This window comes from Vidua macroura, chromosome 1 (genome assembly GCF_024509145.1).
Source record: "Vidua macroura isolate BioBank_ID:100142 chromosome 1, ASM2450914v1, whole genome shotgun sequence".
Classification (NCBI taxonomy): Eukaryota; Metazoa; Chordata; class Aves; order Passeriformes; family Viduidae; genus Vidua; species Vidua macroura.
This window is the reverse complement of record NC_071571.1, coordinates 112,028,095-112,040,566: the sequence shown is the minus strand read 5'-3', so window position 1 is coordinate 112,040,566 and position 12,472 is coordinate 112,028,095. Positions and strand designations below refer to the sequence as shown.

Here is a 12,472-nt window from a genome sequence, read left to right as displayed (position 1 = left end):
TTGCCCATAAAAAACTCAGGGAAGGGTTTAGAATAATTCCAGAGTGATTTTATTCTTTCCTGGTCTCATTCCCCACTGTCCGTTAATTCCCCTGTTTCTACTGAAGATGTGGAGGGATGCAGAACGAATCATGGGACCAAGATTTCTCACCAAGCTGTACAGTAGCTGGAGCTGCAGTGTGGAAGGAAAGGCTGACTGAAAATCATACTGCATGCCAGTGGCTTGGCTCACACCACACCAGGATTATTGTCTCTACACGCAGTGAAAGGGGCTGTTGAAAATTTAACGCGTGGTGTCATGCCAAAAATCTGTGCTTGTTTTTTTTTTTTTGTTTGTTGTGAAAAATGTGACACAACTCTTTCATTCCTACAATCATTTTCTATGGGAAAGTCCTTATGTGCAATAAATAAACCCCAGACTTTCAATTTTTCTTCATTGCATTTAAAAAAAAATCTTCTATGTTTACAACTTCGCTCCTTCATTTCTGTTTTTCTACAAGAAAATCCAGGATACAGCTGTTAGTGGAAATGCAGTGGACTTTTTTTAGAAGATAGAAGTGCTGATAATTACTGCAAAAAAAAAATTTACATACATGTTCCTGTCTTCCTGCATTCTCTATAGTTATTTGAATGGGTTCTGCATTTATTCTCTCTGATTTTCATGTCTACAGGTTTGTAGCTTGTAAGAATCAACTACTGCTTTTCCTGTTTCATTTCTGTTGGATGCTACTTCCTGGATTCTTTAGAAATGTAAGGAAAAGACAAAAAAAGCTCCATATTCTAGACCCAAACAGACCATCACATTGGCCTTGATTCCAAAAATAAGATCTTTGTATTTTACGTGACTGGGTAATGGATTAGACCAATATTCTTCTACGAGGACTGGGCTCGTATTAATTTATTTTTCCAAGTCTTGCTAGGCCACATGTAAACAAGTATAAATAATGTCAGTAGACTGTAAAGAGTGTTACTTGCAACTAAGATAGAAACCTTAACCCCTATTGATAGATAAAACATGTAAAGAAGATTTTATCTTCCTATAGGTCCCTGCCCTGGTTTCCGAGACTCTCATCTTTCTGTAGCTGGAGTATGTATTGGTTCTTGTAACCATGAAAGACAGACATACAAATGAAGTCTCAACCACGCAGAGATTATTTCTGCCAGGATTATGTTGTAACACCCCTGTGTAGCAGCAGATCTTCATGGATTGTAGGTTTATGTCAGGCAGAAAATACAGGAGGAAAAACACTGGATGGAGCAAAGTACGGACTGGCACCAGCCTGGGTGGGTACCTTTAATTTTCAGTATGAATTAATTTATGGACACTTCCAGCTTTCTGCTGAAAAGAAGTGCTTCCTGAACAACAATTTTTCAGCTTTGCAAGGAAAATAAATCACACTTATTGTAGAGGCTGGATTTTTAAGAATATTTAAGACTGCTTTTAGGACTGCAATACATGAGTGAGACTTCAGTTTCAAAAGTCCATCTACCATACAAAAAATACTTCATATTCCTGCAATTTATTTATGCTAATGTATCCAGAAACTGAATGTGGTTATAATAAGGTGGAATCCCTTTAAAAAATAAAAGGAATCTGTTCTATGGCATCGTTCTTGCTAATGATTTCCAAATTAGATTTGCATAACAATCTTTCTTTTCAGACTGCTGGTCCAACAAATCATGCTGTGACGCTTCTGGTTAAGCTTTGTTCTGCAAGTATTCTGTAACAGTAATTTAGTTGTCAGTTTTGGGGCTGTGGGAGCATAATTAGGTTTATGCAGCTAAAGACATGTCCACATGTCTCTGTGGGAAATTAGATGAGGGGAACTGCTGGGTTGGGCTGAACTTGCCATAAGTCAGTCCAGAAATCCTGGAGCAAGCTTGAATAGCTCATACAGTATATTGAAAATAGGTTTTCCTGCAGTAACACCTGTGGTAATGCTAAATGGTGGTGAAGTGCATTCATGGGCCATGAAGAATAAACATTTTCATTACTGCTGTGCCATTTGAGGAAAGTCCTGTCTGGATCAGTGGAGCTGCACTAGTGCTGCTTCAATCAGACAAGGCTTGATGGGCAAGAACACCTTGCCAACACTCTGAAGAGCCACTGTCTATTGGCATCTTAGAGGTAAATTGGCCTGAGGCCAACCAATTATGTCTGCTGATACTTCATGTCAGCAGGTGGACATCCCCATCACCTCAACTTTTTATACTTCCTTCATGTGTTTTTCCTGGAGCATCTCATCTCTGGAGGAGGAGAGACACCTGCCTGTATTTGGCATGGTGGGACCCTGACTTGCACCACAGCATATGCACTCTCTGAAGGCACAAAATCAAGGCCAGGAGGTTTGGTAGTCACTGTGCAGTAAAATCAGAACCCTCACACCAGTGGGATCTCACAAAAGCAGAACTGGTGCCCAAGTTCTGAGGCAAGAAGAGGCAGCTGTTGGGATATGGATGGGTAGCATGTCTGGCAGGGAATGGCCAGCAGTGCTGGCAAAAGGATACAGGCAGTGCAGCTCTCACCTTTCCCTGCTGGGGGCTGTTCATCCTCTTGCGCAGAGCAGCCTGATCCATGCAAACTGCATAACCTCTCACAACATCTGACTCACCCTCAGCAATCTGGACTGTCGCTCTTTTCTCCACATAACAAGAGCAATCTCCTTGGGATGTGTGCGCATGTGTGTGTCCATGCCAGGGATTGCACAGGGCTGGGCACACAGAGCTGCCTGGGGGGAGCAAGGCAAACACTTCCACAGGGTACCTCAGTTTCTAGGTCATCATCAGACCATGAATGTGTAAATGAGCACAACAAAGTAAATACAGCAAACCAAATTTGAGTCCTCTTCTGCATCCTTAAAAGAGCTTGTTTATCTCCCTAGCTCATAATTCTTAGAAACAAGTCCCTGAATGTTAGATGCAGCTACCTAGGCAACAGGGCATGATGCAGATACTCAACACAACTCAAGCCTTGCCTTTCACAGTTTTTTTTAAAGTGTTGGCTAAGTTTTATATTCAGAGGTGAGACAATAAATATTATAGATATTAGTACAGACAATCTATAGCAAAGGAAAGGGGAAGGATCTGACACAAGGGTTCTTGCTTTCTGAATTAGCACACAGCTTGGCGGGAAACCTCATCCCAGAATTAGGCTGGCTCACACTTTCTGGCCAAGGCCACCAGCTTTTCTGTCTCATCTGTTAGGTGGCTAAAGACATTAACATTATTTCCATCTTGGAAAAGGTTTCAGCTGCCAAGGAAAACACTCCACAGTTATTCATCACATTTTAGTAAAGGGCTGACCAGATGCAGTCCTGCTACCAGCTCAAGAGAGCTATTAGGGCAAATTTCTGCCTGCTGTACCTCAGCTGTACCTAATGGGCCAGCCATGGTGGTATGAGTCTGCTGTGTCCTTGTGGCAGGAAAACCACCTGCCACTCGGCAGTGTTGGCTGAGCAGATGAGATATTTCACTCTCAGCAGTGCAAAATGTAAGGGGAATAATGAATTGCTTCCCAAGGAAAGCAGTAGCTGGCCACTGAACAGCTACTCAGCCAGTGATCTGGTTTTCATTTGGTTTTAGTCCTCTGTGTTTGCTCCTGTTGGGTTAAGTGAGGCATCCCCAGCTAAACATAAAACAGTTTAATTTTTCTGCTTCCAGGCACCATCAGCCTTGGCAATCCCAGCTTGCAGTCAAACCCAGTTAATTTTTCTGTTGATTATCACTTTGCTAGACAAACAATCAATACTAGAGCTGCGCAGACTTTGTATAACCTCTATAAACCCAGTTTTTAATTGGTGAACAGGTCTGCATAGATTTCTCAAGATTGCGACCTTACAAAAGTGTTCTGCATTCCTCCTTCTTGCATTTATACATGAACTCAATTAATTAATTTGTGGGAGCTTAGATCCAAAAGTAGCAGAAAACGTGTTTCTGGTGAAGTGTCCTCCTCTAAGTGTGTGACTCAGAACAAGTGATGAGAGGATTCCCTGGAAACAGCACTCTCTCAAGTACAAATTACCATCTGCACTAACTTCAGTATCAGCCTTTCAGCTGAAACAAACAGGATTTGAGCCTCCCCATCTGCTGGGGGCCTGGGGGCTGTGAGGGTCTCCAGGCAAATAAGCTGAGAGGCAGAGTGCAGTTATTATAAGTAGCAAATGGAAAACACTCCAAACAGCACGCAGTGCCACGTGAAAGGACTAAAATATAACTTTTCTACTTTGTGGAGAGGACAATAGGGTCGTTTGTCAGAGCTGAGGTCTCTTGGGGGGGATTTCTAAGTTTAATTGCATCTACATAATGAATATGATGATGAAAATGCTTCTTACAGAGCATGCAAGCTCTTGCTCTTTCACATGAAGGCAGATGTTAAAGAAGTGCAGAGACCTGTTAAGCACCTGATTCCCACTCATAGCAGCAGTGCAGGAGCAAAACGGGGGATTTAAGGCTACTGCCAGAAGCCTGAATAAAGCAAAATAAGCAAAAAAGAAAAAAAAGGAGTGTAATTGGACTAGGCACCACTGAGGGGTGCAGGAGGGGAGGTTACTCTGTGGATCACAGGAGTACAAACACATTCGGTTCTTTGGTGAAACCAGGAAAGGATTTTGGGTGTCCAAAAGGAACTTTTTGACCTGAACAAGGGATCCCATCCAGGAAAAAACATGGTCTGGGCCACATGACAGCTCCCATGGGAAGTGGGACAGGAAGGCAGCAGTGAGAAACTTCTTTCCCAGGTGAGCAGCAGCCCCTGCTCCATGAGGAAGCGCTGAATAACTGAAGAGATAGGGAGAAGCGTTGGTGCAGGAGAGGAGCAGCCTCTGAAAGAGCACTGAGGGAGGAGGAGCAGGGATGGATGCTCTGAACCCCTGCCTGGGGTTAGGGGAGGCTTGCAAGGGATCTGGGGGTTGAAAGACCAAAAGCTGAGAAATGCAGGTGTGCATCCCCATACTGGAAACCATTTTGACCCTTTTTTTTTTTTTTTTTTTGACAGGAATGTACCAAAAGGGACCAAAATTGAACTGAGCAGTAACAAGAAAATCAGTCAAAACACGAGCTTGGGAGGTGCCTCTTCTCTGAATGAGCTTGCTGGCTGCAGGCAATGTTGGGGTCTAGCAGCAATGTTGGGGTCTAGCAGCAATGCTGGGCTGCAGCAAGCAGGGGAGAAGTGTTAACTGGGCAGCCTTTAGGGCTGACAATTAGCATAACAAACAGCAGGCCTGACACATCTGCCATCTGGCCACTGCTGAGTGTTGTGTAAAAAATGCAAGCCGTGAGGTAATTAATTTGCTAGTAGTAAATGATCTTGCATTAAATAGCAAACTACATTCTGCAGCATCACATACCAATGACAAAATGCACCATGGCCTCCTTCATTGCCTACCAAGACACACAAAAGCAACTACTCTTTCACATCACCTATCTCTTTGGTCTTTATTATCTCCAAGCTGCATTAACCAACTTATGTCATGCATTAACCATTTTTGGATGATGTGGTTGCACAATTCCCCTCCTTCCCTGTGCACATCCCTCAGCCTTGTCCTAGGAGATTGCTAGCCTAAAGCAGCTTTTTTGGAAAGCTTCAGAGTTTTGGGCCCTCAGAAAAACTTCAGTTTGGGATCTGTTTCCTGGGGAATGGGAGGCTTGGGAGAAGTGTAGTCTAATTCTGCTGCTCTGCCTTTTGCAACCAAAGGCTTGATGGTGCCATGCTGGCAGCTTGGGATAGCTGTCCTAATCCACAGGCAACTCAACTGGTGGCAGTAATTTAGGAGAAAGCAAATGGGAATCCTTAACCTGCGGATTATCTGGGGTATTAGACAGGATGATCTTGAGGCATATGAAATTCTTCAATACATTTGAACAATAGAGATTGCTCTTCCTACCCAACATATTTCATTTTTCTGATAAACTCAGCTTCATATTCCTGCAACAGTCTCTTAAAAGTTTCACCTGGACCTAAGGGCTGCTTGTAGCAGAATATGAAACTGCTGAGCAATAGGCCTAAGCAAATTTTGGAAGAGCAGCCATAGAATTGTGTGCTACTGAATGAAACTCTCAGGTGCTTTCAGAAAATTCCAGATGTTTTTAGTCCCCTAGTTCAGTGCTGATGCAGCTAAGAAGCCAACTACTCAGATCTAAAGACCACATTATTTTTATTTTATTTTATTTTTTTTAATTTCCTTTTGCAAATGAAACTAATTTATTTCCTCCTTTATAAGTCTATTTTCTTTGCAAAAAGCAGTTAGAGTAACCAAGAGGCAAAGAGAAAAACAGCCCTTGCCTATAAATTAGTTTTCACTGGCTCCTTTGTTCCCCAGGGGCCATAGACTTGATTGTGGGTTAGGAAGCAACATAGCAATTTGGGATTATGCATGGATAAAACAGAGTTATCCTCATGAGCTTATATGTCATCATACATTACAGTCTTGTGGATATGAATTTGGACTGGGATTGTGGGGGTGAAGTTCAGCAGATCTGGCAAACAATTTACAGTGTAAAACGGTCATCTTTATTGAAGAATGTCAACATGTAGACAGGAGAATTAGGGCAAATAAACCCTGGTGATTTATAGGTTACCACAGCAGTCAGTGCTGAAGGAGGCAGCAGACTGGGCTTTATCTGCTTCCCAACACACTGGGGTATCTCCTAAGTAGATAGAGAGTATTTTTGGTTTGCTGCTACTGCTTTCCATCTAACAGATCCCTCCCTGGTGTAACTCATTGGGCAGCTAACAATTCTGAGTGCACAGCCGTGGATATTTTGGATGTCAGTGACACACTCTGGGACAGCGGCTGCAGTGCATCTGCTGGGAAGGGCTGCCACCACACCCAGCTGCACCACTGGGCATTCCAGACGCTGCCACGTCCTGATGAGTAGCCCCAAGCACTGCATCAGAACACAAACCTGCTGCTTTAAATGCAAGCTCTTGCTTTGCAACTCCATGCTCTTTTAGGTTAGCAACTAGTTGCAATCACCAACAACTACAAGGAAAGAAATCTTAAAAGTGTAATAGGAAAAACATACTTTGTGTTCATCTGAAACAGAAGAACGTGTGACTGTGTATGGTAAAGCCATTCAAACGTGCCTGTTCCAACATTTTCTTCCTTCTAAGGCCAGAGAAACACCGTGGTTAAGAAAAAAATTACACTACTGCAGATTGTTTAGGTTCCTGAGAACCATGTACCACCTTCTAAGTTTGTACCAGGCACCTTGTCAGGTCTTATGTCTTCTGCTTATGGTCATTTTCATTGCTGTTAAGTGGATTCAGGGGCAAGTGTTTTACAGATGGAGAACTTAATTTTCAAGTTGTGAAACTGCTAAAGATATGGAGAATTAAGAAAGGAAGAAAGAAGAAACTGCTTGGGCCACTGAAAGCAGGTGCTGCTTGATACCAAGTTCAAAGCACTGTGGAAGGTGGTGGAAGGAGTTCTCCTGTGGAGTGGTGGAAGAGACAAAGACTACTCGCTGCACCACAGGGACATACTTTCCTTCCCTTCCCTACAGAAAAAAAAAAAGCTGTTTGGGTTCCATGGAACGGGACATCCAAAACCAAAATAAGCCACAAATATGATGCTCCATAAATTCCTTTTAAAAATCTTTTTAATGAAGAAATAATTCCATTCCAAAATATAGACACACAATTAAATAGTTTAATCACTTCAAAATATAACATGTCCCCAGTAGGTTCCAACACACACACACAAAACAATACTTAACAGCAATACAAAAACCCCATACAATAGCAGTTCTGTTACAATACCAATGAATATCGTGACATTTTTAGTGTCTCTGTATCTGTCTCAAGTGGTGTCAAGTACAGTGTTTTAAAAATGCGTTGCACTTAGTAGCCTCAAGATGTAACTCTTCATACTTCTTTTTGTTTTTGGTTCAAAGGTAAAAATGCCCTTTATTCTTCAGGACACTGTGGAGTGCTTGTTGTTCACAGCTCCGTCTGCTGAATTGAACCAATGTGATTACAGCAACCCGAGGCTGCAATATTTACAAGGTCTATCTACAGTAATTGCCAAGAACCAATAAGAATGGGAGAAGGTGACGACTGAAAGTAAAGGCAGACGCACTTATGATAAATTATGATGCAACAATTTGGCTCATGCATATAAGAAAATACATATTATATCACAACAAAGGCCACACACCTTTTTATGCAGTTTAGTTAACATTACTACTTACAGACAACCCATTCTCCACCTTCGCTTTGGACATTCAAGGACCCTATACATCTTCACATCCCTGTCTCCTGATTCCAAACCACTGGTTTTCCTCCAGTGACAGTAAAACCACCCGGAGTTTTGATGGTTGTGGTGGGCCATTGGTAATTAAGAAAAGGGCCATACCAGGGACCTCTTCTGTAATTGTGTTTGTTTTAATGACCGCAAACCACAACAAAAATAATATTCAACAAACAGACAAAGACCAGCTAAGTGACAATGCAGCCAGCTTAAGAGTTGGAAAAATGCTTAAAATAGACATCTGCAGAGCTAAGAGGTGCTTCATCTCAGAGCTCCAGGGCATAAGGGACCCAGAACTCCTAAGGGATCATCTTGTTGACACCAGCCTAAAAGAAAGGCGCTTGATTAGTCAACTTCAGTCCTTACTCCTAGTTCGGAAGCTCTTGCAATGGATTTAGTCTAGTGCATCTATTTTAAGCATGGTGATAATGAGCACGCAGACATTAAGGTGATGGGAGAGATCTATTACTTTGGGTACAATTAGACATGACATAGGTTGAAATAATCAGCCATTGCACGTAGCTGTGTTCTAGCTTGTTTTCTCCCTGTTCAGGAAATGCTTGCCTGGAATCCTGAGCTGACAGCAATGTCTACAGGTTCACTGGAGTAGCTAAAAAAATGGAGTGCTAGGCACTAGTGGAGGCTAACTCATTCCTGAGAGGAGGTTGGAGGAGGGGATAGTGGAGGATATGGTGCCTGCCTTGCCAGGATGGCACATATCCCAGGAGCAAAGACCAGTGATTGCAAAAATGAAAAGCTTACATGAAGATATCTGGATCCCTTAGTATGCATTTGGATGTCTGAGAGCAAGCCCAGTACACAAGGATATACAGACAAGAGATCTGCATACACAGTAAAATGATATGGAACATGGCAGCAGCTCTTTCATACAGATACTCATTCCCTAACACATAGTGCCCAGGGAAACAGCCACGAGCCTGGAGAATGCATGCAAACAAGTGGACTTACTGGGTCGAGCTACATAGCAATCTCATGTAAACACGGCAGCACACATCCACATCACCATGAAAGCAAGGACAGACAAGCCACGTTAACCTGCTTTAGATGGGTATCTCATCACTTGCTGTAGGCAAACTGTGCTGGTGTGAAATATCTGTATGAAACACCACTGTTTTCAGGGCTGTTAGACAGTGTCACTTCAGGTCAGCCAGGTACTGGAAGCCCAATATTGTATTAGGGCAGTAAAATTGCCTTGGCACAGAGGCGGCCCCGAGCTAACATTGTGCAGCTCAGGAGGGCCAGGCAGCCAGCATGGAACATCTCCTGGTGTCCCTGCCCAGCTGCTGCTCCAGCTGTCCCTGGCCTGGCTCTGGTCCCTCTGCATGGCAGCGCCAAGTGCCACAGAGGTGTCACCTTTGTTTTGGAGCAGGGTGCTCTGGGGAGCACGTTGACGCTAGTTTGTGTCAATGCCCACTCAGGAGTATCTGTAGGTTTGTAGTCACAGCAGAGCAAACACTTTTTAGCCAGCAGCCTCACTGCCTAGCCCTGCCTAATGGCCACATCAGTCCACTTTCTCCTGAAATGCCTTGATACTGGAAAAATACTAAACTGGACTAAACTCCAATTCTGTAACTGTATGCCTGTCCTTTCGCAAGAATCCACTGCTCTTCTTGTGCTTTTTGCTGATCGCTATTTCTCCATCCAGCTCTGAAAGAGTCTCACCACACATTTCCAAGAGGGCATGCAGAACATCTGGTGGCTGGCTAAGGCAGTACACATTCGGAAATCAAAAGAAAACAGTTGCAAGCGCACTTTAAGCCTGTACATTTAAAGCTGAAGGCCTCAAAAATAACATCATGGAAGAGGGTGAGGAGGAAGAGGAGGGGCAGAGAGATGGAAAGAGCTGGTTTGTTGAACACATGCTTACTAAAGCTAAAACATCAATGAAACAATACCATGGAGGATTATACGTAACATCAGTCAGTTCAGGGATCTTATGGCACCTGTGGTTTATAAACAGCTTTAGCAACGAGTATTTCAAAACATAGTTCACAGTTTTAAGAAGATCTGTGCTGATTTAAAAACTAGATTCTATATCATTTGAATGTCACCTTTTGTATATGATATCTATTTGGAAAAAAAATATTTACACTAACTTCTATGGCTGATTTGTTAGATTATTTTGAAAGAAACATTCCTAAGTTACACATTAGCCCTAAATTAGAGAAGTTTATTATTATTATTAATTATATTATTATTATTTTAGTACATTTTGTATAAGCCTTAATTTAAAGACTTGCAAACAAATTGCAAATATACTCTGGTACTTTGTTTTTGGGCTACTAGATATATACACTCAGGAGTATCATCGTTCAGTGTTAAATGCATAATTGTCACTTTTTATTTCTCCCGTGGAAAAAAAAAATGTACAGTGTATAGTAAACTGATCTACTAAAATCTCAAAGTATTCAGAAATCAAATTTCTAACTATAAACAGTATTGTCATTGTAAACTGAACAGGTTCAATATCATGTGCAAAGGGTTTATGTGAATTATTAACAACGCCGCCGTGTGTGACGGCAGCACGCGCATCAGTCTGTTTGCTTCGCCAGTAATGAGCCATGTTACAGAAGATGTAGCTAATATCAGTTAGCTTTAAACAAAAGTCTTGTTGTCAAAAAACACACATCTACAAACTACAACTCTTAGAACAAAAGTACTGTGCTACAGTCCTCAGAACTTAGTTATGTGATTTTTTTGTCAAGAGACGCTGCACCTCTTGGTTCCATTCTTCTGTGAAGTTTGCAGCTGAGTTTTCTTCATCGTCTGTCCGAAAGCAGCTCTCCTCATCATCAGTTCTTACGTAGCTTTCATTGTCTGTCTGACTGCAGCTTCCCTGTGGAGAAACATTTATGGAAGGTTTTAAAAGATTTTATGGAAGGGTTTTTTTTTTAAAGAGTGCTGGTTTAACATGCTGCACCCACGCAGGCAGAGCAAGTAAAGCCTCCAACTGCTGTTTCATTGAGAGAAAAAGGGAGCTGGCCAATTCCTGTAGTTATCCCTCAAGGAGTTAAAAAAGGAAAAAAGCCATTCTACCTAGATGAGCCATAGGTATTTGAGCTGTAATTAGAAACTTACAGGCCATGTGGGAAGTTGGAAACTTCCCTTGTAATGGGCAAGAAGCCTGCTCTGCTGTGGAACCTTGGGGTAACTCAGTCTGAATTGACACAGATTTCCAACATTCCTATTTTCCCTTCCACTTTCCCCTTCCATCTCACTCTATAAATATACTATTGAAAGTGAAACCATGGTTCATCTGCCTTGTGCAGTGTTCAGCCACTTGATTTACAGCCACTCACCATCATGAGCCTCCCCTCACATGTAAATGTCTTGTATGTTTTATTGTGTCTAAGAAAACCCGCAGTTACTCGAAAGGATGATTCTGGGTGCTACAGCTCATGAACAGCCTAGTCCGCTGTATGCTGTATGTCCTCTGTATGCTGAAGCATCAGTGAGTACGTTAAATTCCTACAGAAGAGGCATCAAGTTTTAGCTGGTAATGGAAAATGCTTGATAGGTTACTGCTGCTCCTTCTCAGAACTATGTCAGGATCTACAGTCAGGTAATACTGCAAAATTCTGCTTCTAGCACATTTCTTGTAAAGGCACTGTTTACACATTTGACCCTTCCTAAGTTAAGGAACTCATCCCTTTTTCTTTTGAACTACCTCAGAGAGAAAACCAATCTGCATTGCATGAGATACGATAATCACAGCATAATATACCACTCCCCACACATGAATTCTTTTCTACTCATTTCAGGCATAAAGCTGGCCTAAAAGACGGGAGATGAAATGCAAATTACTCTGGCAAAAATAGGTAAATTAAATCTGATGAATGAAGAAAGGTCAGGTAATTTAGTTTGCTGTTTCTCCTTCCTGAGACCATTTGATTGTATTAATTATTCAAGCAGAAACACTTCCACCCTACTCCTTAATACTTAAGCATGCCAAATGGTATGATGATCTTAATTTGGTGTCTCCTTGTGTCAGATGGTTACAAAAGACAAGCATTAACATTTTGTTGATAAATGCAAAGGAAACCTGCACTGCAAGTCTAATGAGAGTTTCATTAAAGAAATCTGATGTACATCTTAAATTACATATTTTAAAAATCAGACATGCACCTGTACTTAAGTCTAAGCAAACTAATTTGGTAATCTTAGTGAAGGAACGCTTTGCTGTTCACAATACAGACAAAAAAA

At 41.9% G+C, this 12,472-nt stretch overlaps 1 protein-coding gene across 15 annotated transcripts in view; it reads right to left on the bottom strand.

Annotated features, from left to right (window-relative positions):
- Positions 1-7,580: 7,580 nt before the first annotated feature.
- Positions 7,581-12,472, bottom strand: part of DTNA (dystrobrevin alpha) — a 223,604-nt gene continuing 218,712 nt past the window's right edge. For 12 of the 15 annotated variants that reach the window (XM_053973289.1, XM_053973340.1, XM_053973356.1 and 9 more), the window contains one exon: positions 7,581-11,105. In XM_053973289.1, coding sequence (XP_053829264.1) covers positions 10,950-11,105 — 156 coding nt within the window. In that variant the 3' untranslated portion in view covers positions 7,581-10,949. The remainder of the gene's footprint in view (positions 11,106-12,472) is intronic. The other 3 variants (XR_008436227.1, XM_053973306.1, XM_053973408.1) reach the window with 2 other exon arrangements.